At 41.0% G+C, this 21,483-nt stretch overlaps 7 protein-coding genes across 7 annotated transcripts; 6 read left to right on the top strand and 1 right to left on the bottom strand.

Moving 5' to 3' along the window:
- Positions 1–326: 326 nt before the first annotated feature.
- Positions 327–2,213, top strand: PCYB_103880 (merozoite surface protein 3; the record flags this gene model as incomplete). Its single annotated transcript, XM_004222937.1, has 2 exons — positions 327–1,923; positions 1,990–2,213. The coding sequence occupies 2 exons, from the start codon at positions 327–329 to the stop codon at positions 2,211–2,213; spliced, it is 1,821 nt and encodes a 606-aa protein (XP_004222985.1).
- Positions 2,214–4,175: 1,962 nt separating this feature from the next.
- On the top strand, positions 4,176–5,563 carry PCYB_103870 (merozoite surface protein 3; the record flags this gene model as incomplete). Its single annotated transcript, XM_004222936.1, has 2 exons — positions 4,176–5,258; positions 5,543–5,563. 2 exons carry the CDS (start codon positions 4,176–4,178, stop codon positions 5,561–5,563), a joined length of 1,104 nt encoding a protein of 367 aa, XP_004222984.1.
- A 1,225-nt stretch (positions 5,564–6,788) lies between these two features.
- PCYB_103860 (merozoite surface protein 3) lies at positions 6,789–8,754 on the top strand (the record flags this gene model as incomplete). The annotated part of the gene is made up of 2 exons (XM_004222935.1): positions 6,789–7,355; positions 7,387–8,754. 2 exons carry the CDS (start codon positions 6,789–6,791, stop codon positions 8,752–8,754), a joined length of 1,935 nt encoding a protein of 644 aa, XP_004222983.1.
- Positions 8,755–9,833: 1,079 nt separating this feature from the next.
- Positions 9,834–10,490, top strand: PCYB_103850 (merozoite surface protein 3; the record flags this gene model as incomplete). The annotated part of the gene is made up of 2 exons (XM_004222934.1): positions 9,834–9,927; positions 9,955–10,490. 2 exons carry the CDS (start codon positions 9,834–9,836, stop codon positions 10,488–10,490), a joined length of 630 nt encoding a protein of 209 aa, XP_004222982.1.
- Positions 10,491–12,868: 2,378 nt separating this feature from the next.
- Positions 12,869–14,302, top strand: PCYB_103840 (hypothetical protein; the record flags this gene model as incomplete). The annotated part of the gene is made up of 2 exons (XM_004222933.1): positions 12,869–14,071; positions 14,147–14,302. The coding sequence occupies 2 exons, from the start codon at positions 12,869–12,871 to the stop codon at positions 14,300–14,302; spliced, it is 1,359 nt and encodes a 452-aa protein (XP_004222981.1).
- Positions 14,303–16,150: 1,848 nt separating this feature from the next.
- On the top strand, positions 16,151–16,876 carry PCYB_103830 (hypothetical protein; the record flags this gene model as incomplete). Its single annotated transcript, XM_004222932.1, has 1 exon — positions 16,151–16,876. A coding segment is annotated over one exon (726 nt), but the record flags the coding sequence as incomplete, so codon positions are not given.
- Positions 16,877–18,568: 1,692 nt separating this feature from the next.
- Positions 18,569–19,926, bottom strand: PCYB_103820 (Ser/Arg-rich splicing factor; the record flags this gene model as incomplete). Its single annotated transcript, XM_004222931.1, has 2 exons — positions 18,569–18,651; positions 18,951–19,926. The coding sequence occupies 2 exons, from the start codon at positions 19,924–19,926 to the stop codon at positions 18,569–18,571; spliced, it is 1,059 nt and encodes a 352-aa protein (XP_004222979.1).
- Between the last annotated feature and the right edge of the window lie 1,557 nt (positions 19,927–21,483).

The following is a 21,483-nucleotide window of genomic DNA, read 5'->3' as shown; positions in this document are numbered from 1 at the left end:
AAGCAGAAGAATTAGCAAAGAAAGTAAGTGAAGCAGAGTACATATTAACAGAGGATTCAGTATCGGATGCAAAAAAGAAAGCTTCAGAAGCACAAGAAGCGGCGAATGCAGCAAAAAGTGCAAAAGATCTAGCGGTAAAGCTAGCAATCATAGCAACACATATATTAAAAGCGGAACAGGCAAAAAAAGAAGCACAACAAGCAAAAGAAGATGCACTAAAGGCAAAAACAGAAGCTGAAAAATATGCAAATGAATCTAATGCTGAAAAAGCAAAAGAAGCAGCAGCTAAGGCAGCAAAAGCAGCGATTAAAGCAACCGAAAAAGCTATGGAAGCGGAAAAGGAAGCCGAATCTGCAGTAACAGAAGTAAAAATAAATCCAGAAGACATACCAAACAAAGAAGAAATGGTAAAAGAAAAGGCAAACAAAGCAGTAGCATTATCAGAAGAAGCTGTGAAAGCAAAAAATGAAGCATTAATAGAAGTAGAAGTAGCAAAGGCAGAAGCGGCAAAAGAAGAAGCTAATAAGGCGCATATCGCAGCAGGCGAAGCAAAAGCTGAAGCAGAAAAGGCTGCGCAAACGGCACCATTAAATGAAGTAACTGAGGCAAAAGGCAAGGCAGAAAGTATGGCTAACCTAGCAAAGGAAAAAGCAGAAATGGCAGCAAACGAAGCACAAGAAACAAATGGCTGTGCAGACAGTATACGAGATAAAGCAAAAAAAGAAATAACAGAAGATGTAAAAACAAAAATAGAGGAGCTTAAAGGAAAAGCAGAAAAGGCCTCAAATGCAGCAGAGGAAGCCAAGAAGGCGCAAACAAAAGCAGAGCTCGCAGCGGCTGTAGCCAAAGCAGTGGTAGCAAAAGACGAGGCGAAAAAAGCGCAAGAAGCGGCTGAGGATGCAAAAAGGCAAGCGGAGGAAGCATCAAAAACGGTGGAAACAAAAGCAAAGGTTGACGCAGCAAGCGCATCGGAGAAAGCAAAGAAAAATGCCAAGACGGCAGAAGATGCAGCAAACGAAGTGTCATTAAAAGCGAAAGAGGCAGAAACAGAAGTGGACAAAGTGATAGGTGACGTAGCACAAAAATCAGAAGTAACAACAGCAGTAAGCGAGATCAAAGGAAAAACACTGCAAGCAGTCGAAGCAGCCAACGAAGCGAAGAAAGCAAAAGAATTAGCCGAAATTGCATTAAGCGTTGTAGAAGCAGAGGTGGCAAATGATAAGGCAAAAAAGGCAGTCAAGGCAGCGGGAGCAGCAAAAGAAGAGGCAAAAAATGCTGTCGAATCAGCAGAGAAATCAAAAAAGGAAGCACAATCAGCGGAGGAAGACGCGGAAATAGCGAAGGAAGAAGAAAAGGAAGTACAAAAAAAGGCGAAAGAGGTAGAGGACAACGCGGCTATAGTGCAAGCACAACTGCTCATAGCAGAGCAGGAATTGGAGACAGCTAAGGGAGCCACATCGATGGAAACACTGATCCAAGCTAAAACGAAAGCCCTTGCGGCGGTAGAAGAAGCAGTTAAAAAAGCTCAAGCAGCGGAAGCAGCAGCCTATGAGGCAACAGGTAAAGCAAAGAAAGCGACAAAAGCTGCGGAAAAGGCACAAAAAGCAGCAGAAGAATCAGCCATAAGGAAAAAACTTAAAATTCTAGAAATTGTAAAAAAGTATTCCAAAGAAGGTTTCAATGGAGTCGATAATGACGAACAGGTGCTAAACGAAATTGAGGAACAAGGAAACGAAGATGAGGAAGAAGATGAGGAGGAAGACGAGAAGGAGGAAGAAATAGTGAAGGATACATTACCTGAAAAGGAGGAAGAGTTGGACGAAGATGAAGAGGAGGAAGAAGAAGAAGGAATTGAAGAAGAGAAAGAAGACGTAGAAATGGAAACAGATGAAGACAAATCAGAGCCAGACAATGGAGAGCCAGGTAATGCAAACCAAGAAAGAGAAAAAAGGAGGGATAACCCGTCCCCTAGTGACACTGCTCCTCAAGCACAAAATCGAAGTATGCAACCCCCGGAACAGGCTGACAAACCATTAAGTGATAGCAATGCCCAAGTGCTCCTCGCAGGTAACAGTAAAAATTTTATGGACACTAAAAAAAAAGATGACGGGGTGACTAAAAATATAATTAATATAATTGACGGGGATACGGAAGTCCTAGACACGCTCATGGATTTCGCGAAAGATGTGGATCAGTTTATTTTTAACTTGTAAAGAATTGCACGTGAAATATTTCACGTTTGTCAGCAAAACCATCAGTAATGTGCCCCTTTACCGCTTTCAAAACTGACTCGAAGATGGCTACACTTATTGTGAGCCAAACCATGGAGGAGACCCCTTTGAGAGGAAGGCAATAAAAAGAGAGACTCCGAAAAGAGCCACTGACACGACTGCACTTGGAGGACGCAACGGGGGAAGTCACCTCCAAACTTGGTACCCCTAAGAAGAGTGTGACAAAATCACAAAAACCGAAAAACCGAAAAACCGAAAAACCGAAAAACTGTAAAACTGTAAAACTGCAAAACTGCAAAACTGCAAAACTGCAAAAAAGATATCCTTTAGTGTGTCGAATGAAAGAACAAATTTCAATTACCGGAGTAACGTACCAAATGGCATCTGCGGTTGCGCATGTGTACTTATATGTACGTAAAAGTTGTTGTCTTACCTTGTTTTAACGGATTATTATAATGGTACCTTTTTTCGTTTTGTCTGCAAGAAGGAAGCGTCAGGGGAACTTCATTCGTGCGGTTTTTCTCAAAGCTACACGACGCAATATCACCCCTTTCATTTTTTTTAAAATTTATTTAATTTTTTTTTTTTTTTCAGTGGTTCCCTATTTTTTCTACTTTTCTACTTTTCTATTTTTTCTTTCTGAAACAATTTAAGGAAAATAGGGTAGTTACCAAACGAGGGGCAATTTGCTCTACAAGTGGGCAAAAAAAATTCAGGAAAAATCTGCCCGTAGGTTGCGCAACCGCTAGGGGAATCTGGCGTGTGTGGCTCCCCCCAATTTTGTACATCATTTAGTAAAAATATCTTTATGTAAAATAAGTGACATGATATTTTATTGAACAAATTAAATAGCGCAAAAAAAAAAAAAAAAAAAAAAAAAATACACAGAAACTCTTTTCTTTCAGGGGAGAGTAGTACGTATATCTGTTTTCTTCCCCCCCCCTTGCACATATACCACGCCGTTACACATACTGTGAGGGGGAAAAACGAACGCGTTAAAAATGCCTATTTAACACACACAGTATTATTCGAAAAAGTGTACATAAAATGGGGGTATTGACAAAAAAATTAATTTCATTGAATGGGTGCATTTTTCACGTGCGCGGGGCACTACATATAACCATTAAAAGTGTTGCTCGCACTTCGGATATGTACTTATTATATTACGTACATATTATATTATGTATATAGGTATATATGTACATATTATATTATGTATATATATATATTTGTATATTTTTTTTTTTTTTTTTTGCATCGCTTCTCACCCCCAAAGGTGGCGCGCCATTGACTCTACGCGATTCAAAAAAACAACTGCGTTGCCATCTTAACCTGTTCGTTCTGCCCCTCCGATTAAAACCTGCAATTTTTAATTCGCACTTTTTAACTTACAATTTTCACGTTGCATTTTTCAACTTACAATTTTCAAGCTGCATTTTTTAAGTTGCATTTTTCAAGTTGCCGGTTAAGCGTACAGCGCAAAGCGACGACCACAAGTCACCACTTAAAATTGCCACTCAAAACGACGATTTTAAAAGTCGCAGTTAACAATTAATTTTTTCCGATTTGTACATTTTATTTCATAGTAACAACTGGCACCTTTCCATTTTTGCTCTTTCCTCTCTCAGCGCAGTTATTTCGTTTCAATCCAATTTGTTCTATTATATAAACATAGAAAAGATATACAAAAGAGAAAGAAAAGAGAATTTCCTTTTGAACCAAAAACACGTCTTGTGGAATAATACCCGAAGTGCTTACCTCCTGTTGTGTTTCATCTACATCAAAATAGGTCACTCTCCTTTTTTTTAAAAAAATTATACCCATATAGATAAATACATAATGAAACGCATTTGGAGTTTTTCTCTTTTTATATTTTTCTTCTATTTTTACATGCTCCAGTATGGCGTTGTAAAGAATGTAATAAACAAACGCAGAAAACCTAACATGAGGAACGATCCTCCACTTGATGGCAACTCCCCAGATGGTGGCAAAAATAATGCAGGTGTGAACAACGGAGGTGGTGACAACAACTCAAAGAATAACCCAAATGAGCAAAATGGGAATATAAACAAAAAAGGGAAAACGAAGGAGGATGAAGCAGATCTGCCCGTGCAAGCACAAAACGAAAGCGACAAAAATCAGATAGAAAAAATAGCTGATGAAGCAGAGCTACTCGCTGAAGAGGCAAAAATGTTAGCGGACTTGGCATCCAAAATGTCTCAAAAGGTAGAACAAATTTTGGGCACCCTTTCACAAGAACGCGTCCCGACAAGGTCAGAGTTAGAGTTAGTGTTAGAGACAGATCCAGAATTAAAGATGGAAGTCTTTCACACAGCGGATGACGCAATAAGAGCAAAAGACGATGTGATAAAGGCCGCCCTGGAAGCCAGAGAGGCCGAAACGGTAATAGATGCAAATGAAGCATTGGATAAAGCGAAAAAGGCAAAGACATTAGCAGAAAATCTAGCCCAAAAGGTAAAAACAAACGCAATAAAAGCACTTAAGGCTAAGAGTAAGGACTCCGAAGTTTCCGAGGTGGAAAAAATAAAAATCCCAATTCCGGAAGCGTCGAAGCCGAAAAAGGTGTTGAAAAAACAGGAAGAAAAAAAACAGCCACCAGCGGCAGTAGCAAAACCTGAAGCAACGCCTCCCACAAAAGAAGCGACTCCGGTGAAGAAAGCCCCAGAAATGCCAAAGAAGGAAGCAGCAAAGGCAGACGCGGCAAAGGCAGATGCGGCAAAGGCAGGCGCAGCCAAGGCAGGTGCAGCTCCGGCCGCCCCCGAACCCGCAGCAGCAAGCAAAGTCGCGAAAGAAGCAGTCGTTGAATCCGCGGAAAACAAGTCAGATTCGCTCTACAAAGAAAAAAACATAAAGGAAGGAACCGCAGAGGCAGAAAATAACCAAGAACAAAGACACGACCCTGAATCCGAAAGTCTTCTACAGAAACAAATAAATGTATTTTACAATTTGGTGCAATTTTTTATAAGTAAAATTAAGGCGATTTTCAAAATTTTCCTATTCTGGCAAGTTAACTGACACGTTCGTGAAAGGGAAAGTCTGAACACACATGGTGAGGTGCCGTGCCCGCCAAAATGAAGGAATAATGAAAAAAATAAAAAAATTGACATCCTTTTTGTGCCATTTTGTAGTTGTTTCCACGCCCATTATAAGATAAAAAAAAAAAAATGCTAAACATAATCGCACTGATTTTTATTTGCCCCCAAATGTGACCTGTCAGTGTAGACCTAGCAAAATGCCATGATGAAAATCCCCCCCCCAATGTACATGATTGCATCTTCCGTTTCATTCAGCTTAGTAGAAACAACAACTGACGAGACAACTCCGTCTCCTTAAAATATATTTATGTGTATTCCATCCCCCAAATGGAATGAATTAACCTCTAAATCGTGTAACATCACATATGTATGTTCATCGCATGGGATAGATATAGCCTCCTGCTCGTCAACCCCAAGACTGTGTCACTCTCTCTTAAGCTAATTCCAATCACCAATGGTGAGTCACATTAAGCGCACAATGACGATCACTAAAAAGTATCAGATTGGAGAAGCGCACAGAGAGGGACTTTTGTCTGTACAAAATCGTTTTAGAGAAAAAAACTCTGTTAAGCGAATTATCTTCCACGCTCGGCACCTGAGCGTAGTGGATACCTGCTCCCTTTTTAATACCTATTACCTGTCACAAATTTAATCAACTGTGCAAATTTTTTCATGCCCATAATTTAAAAAGGAGAAATAGAAATAAAGGATGCCACGATTTTGTCTGCGCATAATGACACACGGAGGTGCGTCCCCTTTTAGTATTTTAAAGAAAAAATTTCCATCTCAAATGTGCTAACAAAATAAAGCGCATTTACTGAATAGACACTGATTTGTGGCCCATCTGTGGACTGCCTGCAGAAATTACTCCTAGTTGAGGCATTCTAGGTGTATGCGTTATTTTGCTATATTTTATTTTGCTATATTTTATTTTGCTTTATTTTATTTTGCTATATTTTATTTTTTTATTTCTTTTTTTTTCTGCCAATTGGGAAATCGCACAAAGGTGGGCACCCAATCACTTTGCGCAATACGGAGCATCAAAAATGTGCACACAAATATGCATACATTTTTTAAGTGCCTTCCAGGGCAATTTACTCGGTAAGTGCGATATGTTGCCGTCCTCGAATGTGCGCACTCGGGTGGCCTCACTTGCGTTGCTATACACATGTGCGTAGATCATTTCTATTTTAATTTTTCACTCATTGAAAATGGCCGCGTTTATGCTTTGTCCATTTTTTGTATGCATGCACGCGCACACATATGTGCACATATGTAGACAAATGATTATCTGTTTTTTTTTCCCATTCTTATGACCGCCTTACAGAAGGGTGAAGAAAATTTACTCGAAAGGCAGTTAACCGCCCGAAACGTTGTTCGCCCTGAATTTAAGTTCGTTTGTCCACTCGCTTAGCCACACCCACGCACGCACATCAGTTGGCACTTAGCAATTAGCAGCGAACAGTTCAAAACAGTCAGCTCGTTTCAAACGCTTCCAAAAATGAAACTCCCTCGCAGCGTCACCCTTTACCTCTTTCTGCTAATCCTTTGCGCGTACTTAACTGGCGCCGAAGACATAGGCGGTGCCCCCAACAGTGAAGCCCCGAATTACAGCAGACACCATTTAAGGAATGGATTCCCGGGAAAGGAAGCTACCCTCCCGCATGAGGAGCCAAACAGCTTGGAAGAAAAAAACGAGACTACCGACCAATGTGATACCATTAACCACCGCGAAGTAACCGAGGAGGAAAAAAAAACAATAGAACAGGAAAACGTGAAAGCACAGGATGATACAAATAATGCGACACAGACGCAAGGAGAATTGCAAAAAGAATTGCAAAAAGTCAAAACGGCAAAAGAAAAAGCAGTAGCCGCAGCTAATGCTGCAGAAACTGCTAAAAACAACGCAGTGAACGCAGGAAAGGGATTAGACGTAGCGAAGGAAGCCATAGAAAAGGCAGAAGTAGCAGCTGCCGAAGCGAAAAAAGAAGCCGATATAGCAGAAAAGGCAGCAAACGACGCAGAGTCAACTGAAAAGAAAGATAATTTAGACGAAGTAAAAAATCAAGTAAAAATTGCAGAAGAAGCGTTAGCCAAAGCTGAAAAAAAAAACGGAAGCGGAAATAGCCGTCGAGGTAGCAAAGGCTGAAGTGATCAAAGCAGAAGTAAAAAAGGTAGCCCAAGACGCGGAAAACGATGCAACGGAGGCTAAGAAGCAGGCAGAAAAGGCTAAGGCAGCAGCGGAAGAGGCAAAGACGCAAGAAGAAAAGGCAGAAAAGGCAGGAGAGTCGATAAAAGCACATTCAGATGAAGCACATCAAGAAAATGAAAAAGCAAAGGAAGCTTCGGAAGAAGCAGAAAACAGAGCAGTGGAAACATCGGAAGAAGCGTATGCAGTGGAAGTACAGCTGGCAAGGATCACAAAGGCAGCAGAGTCAGCCAAAAGTGAAACAGATATGAAGAAATTAGAAGAGGCAAAGAAGGAAGCAATAGAGGCAGCAGATAGCGCCCATCAAAAGTTGTTAAAAGCAACCGAGGCAGCTAACATTGCAAAAGAAAAGAAGGCAGTTGCACAAGCAGCCGCTGAGAAGGCACAACATGCAGCAACCGTTGCAAAAGAAAAGGCAACCAAGGCTGAAGCGAAAAAGGCAGCCAAGGATGAAGCGAAAAAGGCAGCCAAGGATGAAGCGAAGAAGGCGGAAACAGAAGCGCTAAAGGCAGCGGTAGAAGCGAAAGCTTTTGCGGAGGAAGCGAAAAAAGAGGCAGAAAAAGTAGGAGCATCCAAGGAATCACAAGAAACTAAAAATAAAGTAAATGTGGCAGCAGAATCAGCAGAAAATGAAGCAAAAAGTGCAGAAAATGCCGCGGAGGAAGCTAAGCAAGCAGCCAAAAAAGCAAATGACGCAACCGAGGCAGATGTGGCAAGAGCAGAGGCAGACAAAGCAATCGCCGCAGCGCAGAAGGCGAAGAGGGCGAGAGAAAAAGCAACTTACGGGCTCCTGAAAACGAAGAACCAGCATGTACTAGAACTATTAGACATATCGTCCGAGTCAGCCAATAATATTACGAGCAAGGAGGAACAAGTGATGGAAGAAGTGGAGGAGCCGGGAAATGAGGATAACGACGAAGCCGAGGTGGAAGAAGCATTACCGAAGGATTCTGATGGACAGGAGGAAGACGTAAGCTTGGAGATGGACGATGGAGAAGAAGTGGAAGAAGTGGAAGAAGACGCAGCGTCGAATCAACAAAACGGTGGTAATCGTGAAAAGAGAAACGTTATCGATACTATGGATGATACTAACGCAGAAAAGCAGTTTGGAAATGAATTGAACTCTTACAACGACATTAAGAAGGTAACAGAAGCGCTGGTAAAATCAATGACATCGTTAGTTTCAGAAGACCCCTCGATTGGCGACACCATAAAGGAGTTCCTCTCCGATATGAATCACGTATTTCTGAGTTGGTAAAAGGAAGTGGGAATTTTTTTTTGCCCATCTCAGCGGAAATAGCATTCGTTCAGGAAGGACCTTCTAAGATACGACAAATTAGTGCGATGCCATTTCTGCATTGCGTCATTTGAAGAATCGATAAGAGCGATAAAAAAACACATGGCCTAATTATGCTCCCTCTTTTGGACGAATTACACCATGAACAAAGGAGAAAAAAGAATTCCCCTCAAACATGCATACATATATTGCAAAACCTGGGGAACAACAAAAACGTGTAAACCAGAACATTTACACATAGCCTATTCAACTAGCCAGTTTGCATGTCGATTGAGAGCACCCCAAAAGGTATATGGGAAAATCTCGCAAAATATTAACCCGTCTTAGTGATATCGTACGATCTTTTGTTTTTTTTTTTTTCGCTTAGCTTGGGCCGTTAAATAAAAGTGCATTTCACATGGATCATTGAAAGGCCCTTCAGATAACTAGATTTATCACACAAAAAAGCCGATGAGCCTCCTTGTGGAAGAAGTGCGAAGCTCTTTTCTTGCTCTCCGACAACCAGTTCTTAGTTTGCGTCTTTCTGAGAATGAAAATGGCACGAACAAGTGTAGGCAATCTGAGAGCAAAAAGGGAACACATACATAAACGTGTACGTAATATATATGCGTATATAACACCTGTGCATGCGCTGGTACTGGCACATACACTTAAGTGGCATTAACAAAATTAATTTCACCAATTGATCCTTTTCTTAACGTACTGAGAAGAATTTTTTTTTTTTTTCTCAACCTTGTGTCATACTCTGTTTACACCACTTAGCTAACTTACATATATGTATGCTTTCCCCTTCATGTGTGATGCTAAATTCTAGCAAACTTAAACTTTTACTTATCCGATAATATTAACCCTCCCCATCTGTGAAAAAAAAAAAAAAAAAAATTAACTCCAAAAAATGTCTTTCCCATAGCCAGACTCCCTTAGGTTTTCCACTTTTTTAAATCGATTAAAAATAGTTCCGTTCCACCATTTTAACGCACGGTTTGAGAATGAGGCAATTCCTCAGGATTGCCATTTTCATTTCCCTTTTAAATTTATGCATGCAGAAAAATGTGGCTGTAGGGGGGGAAATTCTAAATGTGAACAAAACCAACTTGAGGATTGAAACACCAGAGGAAGGAGTTCCCTCAGAAGGTGAATTTCCAACAAGCTCTCAAGAAGAGAAAGGTGAGGACAGCATCGAAGAAGTAATCAAACAGACATCGGAAGAGACTACAGAATTTACGGAAGAAGGGAAAGAAGTAAAAAATAAAGCAGCACATGAACTTTTGAAGAGAACGAATCAGCACAATCTGGGGCTTGTGGGAATATCATCACAGGATGGTGATAATGTAAATGATAAGAATGAGGAAGTAAAAGAGGAAGCCGTGGAGTACGGGGGTGAAGAGGAGGTTGTGAAGCACGGGGGTGAAGAGGAGGTGCAGACATTGGAAGTGGAAGATGATGTTGATGAAGAAGAGGAAGACGAGGAGGACGACGATGATGGAGAGGAAGACGAGGAGGACGACGATGATGGAGAGGAAGACGAGGAGGACGACGATGATGGAGAGGAAGACGAGGAGGACGACGATGATGGAGACGGCGATGATGGAGAGGGAGATGATGGAGAGGGAGATGATGGAGAGGGAGATGATGGAGAAGGCGATCATGACGATAACGATGAAGACGATAACGATGAAAACGACCGTGATGACTAAAACTTCGAATGGAAAGATGGCGACGGAGAAGACCGCTGCGGGAAGAACAGAAAAAAGGGCGATAAGGCCAAGTCCAAAAATAAAGCGCCACAAAAAAACGAAAAGAAGAATAGCAAGCAAGTTTTTGTGTTACTAGACCATATTTACAAAAAAATATAACTAACTCAAACAAGTAACTGAAGAGTTAATAGAAAGTGTGACTCCCCTACTTGCTAACAACCCCAAGATGGTAGACATGCTCAACAATTTCGAGAAAGACATGAACCCCTTTTTGTTAGATGTGTAAAAATTTGCAAGGCAGCACATCGATGCATTCCAATACAGTGCCACCAATCACGTACCGCTTAACCTCGTTAATTGCTGACTAGCAAAATGGCTACGTTGAAGAGAAGGCGTCCCATAAAGTATCCTTTACGAGGTAAATAAAAAATGACCCTCAAAAGGGGGGAATTCCTCACCATTTTCACCACAATGGCAAAGGTGCTCATTAATTAAATGGCTACCAGCCACTCGACAGCAGAGTAACTCGCAGGAGACGCGCAACAACTGGATGACCAAAAGGGGTAAATAATTTTCCCCTACGCGAAAAGGACTGTTTTGTTCATTTTCCGCCCATTTTTAGCTCCATTTTTTTTGTGCGTCATTTAGTAGTAACAATTCTGTCATTAAAAGTGCATAACATGATGTACCCCTTCCTCAGTTGCCTTTTTCACGTGGCACAATCCTACACCTCTTTCTTTACCCTTACCAAAATTACAAATTAACATTCGTCATTTTTTATTTCCATTTTTTTTGGAACAATTTTAACAAAACACAGCCATAATTACACTTAAAAAAATACACTTTTTTAACCCATTCGTGTATGTGCCAGAAGAACAACTTCGGCTAAATTTTCCTGGCACGGAAAAACACTAATCGAGACGAACTTGCTGTGCATAATTTGCCATGCCAAAGGGACTATACAAAGGGAAAAAAAAACTTCCGTATATGCCATCTATACGTTTAAATATCTGAGTAGTGTATCTGCCATGTAAGAGGGTCTTACGACGTACCTTCATGGTCACCCCTTTTCCGTTTGCTAGACAATGGTAGATGGGGGAGGTCTCCCAAACGAGTCTGCTCCATCATCTTTCGCGCGGTTTTGCGTCCCTCCGCCGCTTCTACATAACAGAATTGCCATTTCATTCAATGGGGAGGAAAGTCCCCACTAATCAGAGCACCAAAGGCCAAATTAACAAAAAGAAAAACGCCATGGTTTTATTCAAATGGGAGATGCACATGCGAACAGTACCGTTTTGGTGTGCATAACAAGGTTTGTCCCCATTCCTCTCTTTGGCGATGCTTCAACGCCGTATGGAATGCCCTTACCCTCTTTTGGGGGTTCCTAATTGGAGTTGGTGCGTTATTGGCGTAAATACATGGCCACTTCTTCTTGGTACTCTTTCCTCTCCAGTGAAGAACATAAGCAAAAGGTAATCAAACAATTTTTCGCCAAGTATATCATCTCTGCGTGTGAGACTAGGGTGATAATATTAAGGACCTTTTTTTTTTTTTTCTTCGCTTCTTTTATGCATACGGAGCAAACTACACGTAGGTCGCCATGCGGAAGTAATTTTTTTGGTGCAATGTTAGAAATCCAAGGCGACGGGGCAACCCGTATATTAGGGCATAGCCTTACATGAATATATTGCACAATATAGCGCATGCATGTTTATATGCACACTGGTACCGATGCACATATACCCCGCGTCGTCGCAAATTTGAGCTTTGCCCTCCTTGTGCGGTAATAAAAATTGGCTCTTAGATTCGCATCATCATTTATGTAACTCTAAACTACGAAAACTATTCAAGACCTGCTCCTCCTTTTCTATTACTTTTTTGAAAACGTAAAATAAAAAAAAAAATTGCATTCATAAGATAAAAAGAGAAAAAAAAATATATGAACGAATTTTCTAGAGATAATAATGTATGTCAGCTCAAACTTGGAAAAATTGCCAAAATTTACGAATCATGGTAGGTGTAATATATTTATTGTATAACCCTCCAATTTGACCCACCTCAGTTTTGTTAAAGAAAAGCCGCTTCTTCCTTTTTCTCACCCCGTGTGGTACTTAAACCGTTACCCATTAGGATACACTGAATGGTGACACATAAAGTACAGTCGAGGTAGCCAGGCAAAAACAAAACCAAAAAAAAAAAAATAAAAATAAAAATAAAATAACACACACACTTATCTCCCTTTACCCCCTTTCGGCAGGCGTTAACATCTCGGCTTATTAAATTATTATTCCTTCACGTAGTTTCCCCCCACATCCTAATTATTGTGGGACTCGCTTTAAAATTTTTCAATTTTTTTTTTTTATAAATAAAACTACAAGATGCGACCCCCCTTGGGTGTCCTCTTTTGCTTCCTTTTTTTGGCCCTCCACTCAAGGGGGAACGCGGCCGAAGTGGTGAATGACGTGGAAAATGGCCAAAGTGGGAAAGGTGGTGAGAGTGGCAATGGTGATAATGGTGCCGATAGTTCTAATGGCGGCGATAGTGCCGATAGTTCCAATGGCAGCGATGGTAACGATGGCAACGGAAATGACGACTGCGCCACTGTTTCTAAACCCAATTTAAGAGGCGACGTCTCCGCCAAAGAAGACGGTGCTAATAACAATGACGCCCACGATGGCCACTGTGATAGTGAAATTAGCCCCGTTGATGCTTTAGAAGACTCGCACGGCCGTGACTCCTCAGAGGAGGCCCCCCAAGCAGAACTTACAAAGGGTGACCTAAGCGAGGAAGCAGCCGAAACAGACAAAACAGTCGAAAAAGCCGAAACAGCCGAAACAGCCGAAGCAGACAAAACAGCCGAAACAGCCGAAAAAGCCGAAACAGACAAAACAACTGAAACAGCCGAAACAGACAAAACAGCCGAAAAAACCGAAACAGACAAAACAGCCGAAAAAGCCGAAAAAGATGAAAAAGCCGAAAAAGCCGAAAAAGACGAAAAAGACGAAAAAGCCGAAACGGTCGAACCAAGCACCCCCGAACCCACATTTATAGAACTTCCCGATGAGTACGATTATAAATTAGAAGCGCCAGTGGAAGATGGTGCAAGCTACCAAATGAAAGAGTGTGAAAGTAGCCTAGACGTGGAAAGTACTACACTCAGTGGGGATGAACTATCATCCGATGAGGAAGAGGAGGAAGAAACACAAGCAGAGAAGCTCGTAGAATATGACGAAGATAGAGGAGCGGGTTACGAACGAGCAGACTACCCAGGCGAAAACTACAGAGAAGCAAACTACGAAAGAGAAAACTACGAGCGAGCAGACTACAGAGGCGAAAACTACGAACGAGCAGACTACAGAGGCGAAAACTACGAACGAGCAGACTACAGAGGCGAAAACTACGAACGAGCAGATTACAGAGGCGAAAACAACGTCGAATCAGACTACAGAGGTGAAAACTACGAACGAGCAGACTACAGAGGCGAAAACTACGAACGAGCAGACCACAGAGGCGAAAACAACGTCGAATCAGACTACAAAGGCGAAAACTACGAAGGAGCAGACTACGCAGTTGCAGAACCGGTGGGAGCAACAGAACATGACGGAGAGACCCACACCTCAACGGACGATTCGCCCAATGATACCGATCCCCAACAGGTAAATGCAGGAGACTTCGTGGACATCTCAAAATATATAAAATCAACCAAGGATTCTCTCGAGAACCTGGTCCACATGATTGATAACGATAAACAAGCCTCCGGGGGATATGGTAATATGATGAAGGATATGCTTTACACACTCCTTCAAATGTAAAAAATGGGGGGGAGAAGCGCTTGTCCTTGTTTCCGCGACCATTCAGAATGCGAATGTGAGGATGCCATTTGGATAAAAAAAAAAAAAAAACTCCTCCGGATCAGCGTCATGGTACAGTCCCATGCCCAGACAAAGGGTAATCACTCCGCGCAGCTTAAACAGGAACATATCTAAGTTGCAGATCAGATTACCATAAAAAAAAAAAAGGCGCACCTGGGGAACTCATTTATGCGATACTTTAATGGGTTCATTTTTAGCTTACTATAATTTGTGCGTTTATTTTTTGAAGGGGTACATCAATTTGACTGGAAAGAAAAAAAAAACACAGGTGGTGGGAACACATTTCTGTAACGTTAAATCTTAAATATGCAAAACGCACTTTAGGGTTAACTAAACAAATGGCTTATCAACAAAATTTTGTGCTTTTTTCGCCTTTTTTCTATGAATGAAAGGGGACCTCCGAAGCCATATAAACTGCAGTGGCGCGTAATGACCATAATTACACAAAGCAGCAAAAAAACGCACATATATCACTACTAGGGCGATTACGTTGCGTGTGACTAACTAGGCTTCACGTATGCGTATCCCCTACATGAGCATAAAAAAAATAACGTACAGAGAGGAGCTTACTCCCTTATCTTGGCTCCTCCACGTCCCCCTTTTGGTAAAGAAACTGCAATTTTTTTTGAACTTTTATTGATTTTTATTGATTTTTATCGATTTTTATTGATTTATTTTTATTTATTTTTATTTTTCTTTCGACCGCATTTGGGCTTTTGTAGTTACCCCTCACTGCCTTGATCTTCACCTCTCCAGTGCAAATAAGCACGCTATACTAGCCTATCTGCATAATTTAATGCTCATTTTTTTTTCGCAAAATTAATAAAGGGGTGTAAATAATTATGCTTGATGCATGCATTCCATAGGTGCTGTTACATTACACAAGGAACACAGACGTACATCATCTCCTTGGTACTCCTAAGCAGTCGCCCCCGACATGTTAACATATCTTCATTCACGTGATAATTGAAATGCACACAGGAAAAAAAAAAAAAAAAAAATTGGATTAAAATGAACAGTTTCCGATTTCTCCTTTTTATGAAAAAAAAAATCCCTTTCGCATGCATAGTTAATATTTAAGGCTGCTCAAAATGAGCAAAAAAAATAATAAAATACAGCGCATATATTGCTGCAACACATGCCTAGTTTTTGTTACATATAGAGGGAGAGGAAAGGATGAAAAAACGTCTAGCAAATATCAGCCCAGCTGTGACTGTTTCGACTGACTAAATTACCCCTCGCAATGGAAGGAAAATACAATTGCACGTCTGTAATAGGCATACGTTTGTATAAGTATGCATCTGTATAGGAACACCTCCCTATTGGCATACGTCTGCATAGGGCCACCCCTGCGAATAGTGAAGCCTCTTAAGACTTCCCCGCTCCATATTGCAGCTACCGTCCCAGCTACGCTGTTTTCCATTCCTTCTTAACGGAAAACCTACGTTACACTGCTCAGTCAGTTCGATGCTTCGAATTAGGGCCAGAACACTCCACCGCCTGTGTAGCACATCTGGCATGTACACATGTACAAGTGCACACCTGTGCAGAAGCTGCAACGCTAGTAAGCTTTCCCCATCCATGTGCAGCTGTCTCCACATAAAAAATAACCCAGTCAAAAGGACACCTTCCTTTCTAGGCATTCTTTTTAAGAGCCATCCATGAATCGTATTTTTAGGGCTGCCTTATGCATCCTATTCCTAAATTTGTTCATAAGTTATGTCAACGCAAAAGATGATGAAACGACTAACCTCAGAACGAGCAGTAACGTAATGGACATATCTGCAGGGGGAGATACCCATATCATATCAGAAAAATATCTCACAAGCGGATGGAAAATACGAACATGGTAATGAAAGTGATCAGCTGGTTGAGCAAGCCAAAAAGGTGAATATCAAAGGTGTGGAAAAACAGGGAAATCAAGAAGAGGATGAAAAAGAGCTGACTGACCTATTCACCCCAGAGGAGGCGGATGCCCAAATGGTGAATACCTCGTCGGGGGAGACGCAAGAAAAACAAGACGAAGAGATGGTGGCAGAAGATTTGAAAGGATCACAAAAGGACGTATCCGCAGGGGAAGAAGCAGCTGTAGATGAAGCAACGGCGCAGATTGATCGGGAAGAGGGCAAAGAAGGAAAACCATCAGAACCGTCAGAGGAAGAAACAGTGGTAGGCTCCAAAGCGGAATCCGAAGCGGGAGACCAAGACACGAATGACACGGACGATGAACACGATGATGATGGCGATGATGAGGAGGAAGAGGAAGAGGAAGAAGATGAAGCGCAGGAGGGACAGGAAGCCGAAAAAGCAGCCGAGGAAGACAAAGACGCTTCCCCAAATGGCAAGCAAGCTCAACAGGGGGGTTGTCAAGGTTGCCCCGATATAGCAAAACATTTTAAATCAAAGGAAGAGTTCCTGAAGCACCTGATCAAGCCAATTGAAGAAGACAAAGAACATGAAAATGGAGTCAGTGACCTTACCAAAATGTTGGCTCACTTTTTTTTACAATTATAAAGTCGGAAAAAAAAATTGCAAAACAGGTTTTACTGTACATTGGAAATTTACTTGTAAAATAAAAACCTTCTGCAAATTATGCGCTGAAAAGTTTTCCATCTGGGATACGCATACATCCAACATTTTTTCACGTCGAAGCGATCAAAATTGTACAGATGGATATTTTTGAAAGTGAAACAGTTTAAGTTTACGTGTTTGGAAATGATTCCTTTTTTAATGACCATCATTTCGGGGGGGCTGCTTAATTGCCAAGCCACCAAAAGGAGAGGAAATGTAAAACGAATCGTGGCAAAATGGCAAAATGGCAAAACGGAAAAGCGAAGCAACGGAGAAACAAAAAAAAAATCACACAGTCACCAAAAAAAAAGGATGGAAAAAACAGCCATCATAACATAACTGATCATTTCCCGGGGGAAACACAAAAAAAAGGAAAAAAAAAATTGGTAAACTTGTCATGAATTAAATCTTCAAAAAAGAGAAAGGCGTTTTTAAAAAAATGGACCAACATTGGGAAAAAAAAAAAACGCCCAAAAGTACACATGTCACTTCATTAAACTGGTAAAGAAAATCACCACCTGCTCATAACAGCGCAGCTTTTAAAAACTTGAAATACTCGGGTAGCCGAAGTTTCACCATAGCAACGAAGCAACAAGTCTTCAAAGACGAATAGTACGTCGCGTGGACAAACATATTCTCTCATCATCGTCGTTGTTAAAATGTGCGCTTTCCTTGGCATGTAGTCAACATGAGCCGTTTGTCTAACTTTTCACGATTTTGCAAAACATCCATTCCAGCTTCTATCACGTTTTCTTTCTGTTTTCATATCACCGTTGTCACGAAAAATGATGGAAAAAAAAAAAAGAAAAAGAACAGGAACAAATTTTTAAAACAATTAGAGGATACACACAAAAAAAAAAACAAAAAAGGAAAAACATCTTGTAACACCATCCCGTCCTCTTTTTTGTTGAATTTTTTTTTTTTTAGAGTTGTCTAGATTTTTCTTCTCTAACCCAAATTAAATTACGCCTTGCTCGGAATTTTAATATGCATGTCTTTACCAAGCGCGTGGGAACGCAGAGGGGTCACGGTTGCGCGTGCATTTGTGTTCGTGTTTGCGTGTGTATGTGTAAATACTACGTATGTTTTATCGAGCATAATATATTGCGTTCAGTTACGTTGCCTGTGCGTGGTCCGCGAGGTGCTTGGCCTTTTTTTTTTTTTTTCTTGTGATTTAATTTCTTTTCTTTTCCATTCGTTTGGTATTTTAAAAAAGCATTTTAATCCTTTTTTTTTTTTTTTTTTTTTTTTGAAACATTTATAATTAAAAACCAACAACATTATACTAAATAAATCGTTTGGGGTGGCACAATAATGGAGAAAAGTGGGAGGAAGGAAAAAAAAAAAAAAAAACGTGAGAGGAAAATGAGAAATGTTACTAAATTTTTTTATTAATTATATATGAAGACCGCAAAAGAAAAAATAATTAAAAAAAGGGGGAGAGAAAAACGCGACTGATTAGGTGCTGCTGGCAAAACGTGGTTAACAAAGTGTCAATGGCCAAACATAGCTGGAGAACTGTGGAGGGCAAAGCTCGACGGGCGAGGCGTGACCACCGAAACGCAACTCGAACAGCGCAGCAATACGCGTGAATGAAGATTTGAGACTCTCATCTAATTAACGACAGTTATGAATTCACTTTTGCATATATGCTTGAAAATTGAAATTATGCTTTTGGATAACGCCCTGCTTAACAAAATGTGAACCTATTGGTAGATCTATAAAAGGGGGGAACAATAGAGAAGGAAACGTTTAAAGGAAAGGGGATCAGATCACTAAAAGTTACATGTAAACCCTTTCGACGCATCCTTTCACGTACACATATACATGCACATTTTCACAACACAGGGTGCATAGCCCCGCGTGAAGCAGGTAACACCCACACATGAGCCCCCTTCACAGGTAACTCACAGTGTATCACTCCATGGAACGCACTTCTCCGGGTACACTTACCGGTTCATCCATTGACCCGCCCGCTCCTTTAGCCCAGCATCCAGGAAGGAGGGAACCGCCTAACTTGACTCCTCATCCTGGCTATTCACAGACTCCCTCCTGTTGCTATGCTCATCATTCCTCTCTTCGCTCTCGCGCCAATCCTTAGAATTATCCTTATCATTAGCATTGTCAGTTTTTTTTCTCGCCTCCTCCTTGTCCGTATTAAAAGATATAGATTTAGAAACATGTTGCTTTTTTGAATGCTTACTAGAATTTCTAGTTTCATCACTATATTCATCATTACTATCATATTTGGATTTGTAATTATCCTTTCTGTCATGTCTACTCCTACGTTCATACTTATCATCCCCAGCACCTCCTCCTCTGCTCACTCTTCTACTGCTACTTCTGTAGTATTTGTCATACCTTCTTTTTTCTTTATATCTTGGACTTTCATTTCTGTAATCTCTGGATCGTCTACTCCTACTACAACTTCGGTCGTAATCTTTATTTCGATATTTATTGTAGCTACTTTTAGGGTAATAGCTTTTTTTATCCCTATAACTATCCATCCTTCTGTCGTAGCTATTTCTATACCTAAACCTTTCCCTTGATCTATCATCTCTCCTTCTTATTTTATCTCTAGAATAGGATCTATGTCTAGAATTAGATTTAGAAATATATCTTTTTCTGATTCTATAATCTGAATATTTTCTATAGGGATATGGTCCTGGTGGGATACCTCCTCCCTTTTCTTTATATCTCATAAGTCTTGGATCTGACCTTCCCTTTTGGGCTACAAAAACTTCTATTCTATTTCCATCTATCTCCGACCCGTTCATTTCTTTTAGTGCTTGCTCGGCATCTTTGGGGTCGTAAAATTCAACAAATCCGAAACCTCTCGGTTCCTTGGTGTAGTAGTCTATCGGTAGGTACACATCTTTGATGGCTCCAAATTTTTTAAATTTTTCTCGTACCATAGATGGCGACGTGTCATACTTGAGCTTCCTAATCAGCAGGGACATGGGTTGGTTCCTCTGATGCATGTAGGGCCCCATCTTGTGTGCGCTAATACGTTCGTGCGTGTATTCGTGCGTTGTCAAGGTTGGTGCGGAGTATGCAGCGTCGTATGCTTCGTGCTTTTCGCTCTACTGGGTGTGCTACTTATGGCCTATTCTGACCAACCTTAGCCCACTTTTCTCAGTTACGTCGACACACTTCTCCGCTACACTCACCCACTGCCGACCTGCTACCTTCCCTGGAAAACACTTTCCAACTCAGGTGCAATCCTTTGGCGAAGTCCGCACGACCGCTGAAACGCCTGTGGCATTTAAACAGCGTCTCGACGTGACAGTCGAGTTAAATACGTACTACGGGGATGCGCGATGATGCCCTTCGCAACGTGTGTTTCTCTGCTATATTCTACACTGCTATGTGACATAATACGCGCTAGCATATCATAATGCACAGCTCCGTTACGCACTCAAGCGTACAAAAGAGGCGCGCTCTACGAACTGCTCTCTCTACACAGACATGTATCCGTACGTGCTATATATATGTGTGCATATATATAAGGGTATATGTTTAAATATACAAAAGCGCTAAATGGAGGACATGCGGAGATTCAAAGGGGGGTTAACTCGAGGGCAGGTCTTCGCAGGTGCACGGTTCTGGAAAACGGGGGCCTGCAGTTGGTTCGCCCGATTCGGCTAGTTTACCTGTCCTTCTGTTAAACGTAAGCTGCGTTTGTCAGCTGCTCCCTCGAGGCACACGTGCTCAGAGGGGCTTACGTGAGCACTTACATATGCATACGCGTGTCCGCGCACGTAGGTATACTTGCTTACCCATGCGCACCGGTGTCCTATGCATATGCACACACGTACATACGCGCATGTACATATACATATATAAACGTACCCTCAGTGCGGGTGTCACAAATGCTAGTAGAACACGGAACCCACCACAAACAATTAAAAACAGGTATACGACTTAATTAAAAAATTAAAGGGGCAACGGGGGGGAGGGAGTATATATAGAAAGGCGTACGAATGGAGGGTGGGTGTAAAAAAGGCACAGAGAAGGTACACAAAACATATATATAAATAATATATATACATACATATACGCATATAAATCCTTGTACCTATGCGTATACTTCACATTTTCGCAACTTCACATATATAGATATATACACAAGTGCTTATGCGCACATGGGGGATATACATAAGAAAATTCGGCAAGATAAACAGGCGCGCGGGGATATGTATGTACATATATGTACATAAATGTACGTATATATATGTACGTATATATATGTACGTATATATATGTACGCGTATATATGTACGCGTATATATGTATATATGTGAAGAGGGGGCTGGGGGGCGTACTCGCTGTGGGGAGGGAGATGCCTTTGTAAAATTTTAAAAAATTAAAAACTCTGTTAGTATTTACTAATTTCTTTTTTTTTTTTTTAATTTTTTTTTTTCCAATATTTCGAGAGTTTTCTCATAGATGAGTAAACAGTAAATTGAATAAAAAAAAAAAAAAAAAAAAAGAACACGCAAAAAACTAAATCGACAGGTGAAGGATTTAATTTTACGGCAAGCGTGGGG

The sequence above is a fragment of the Plasmodium cynomolgi genome, chromosome 10, assembly GCF_000321355.1.
Source record: "Plasmodium cynomolgi strain B DNA, chromosome 10, whole genome shotgun sequence".
Classification (NCBI taxonomy): domain Eukaryota; phylum Apicomplexa; class Aconoidasida; order Haemosporida; family Plasmodiidae; genus Plasmodium; species Plasmodium cynomolgi.
This window is presented reverse-complemented; position numbering and strand designations above follow the sequence as displayed.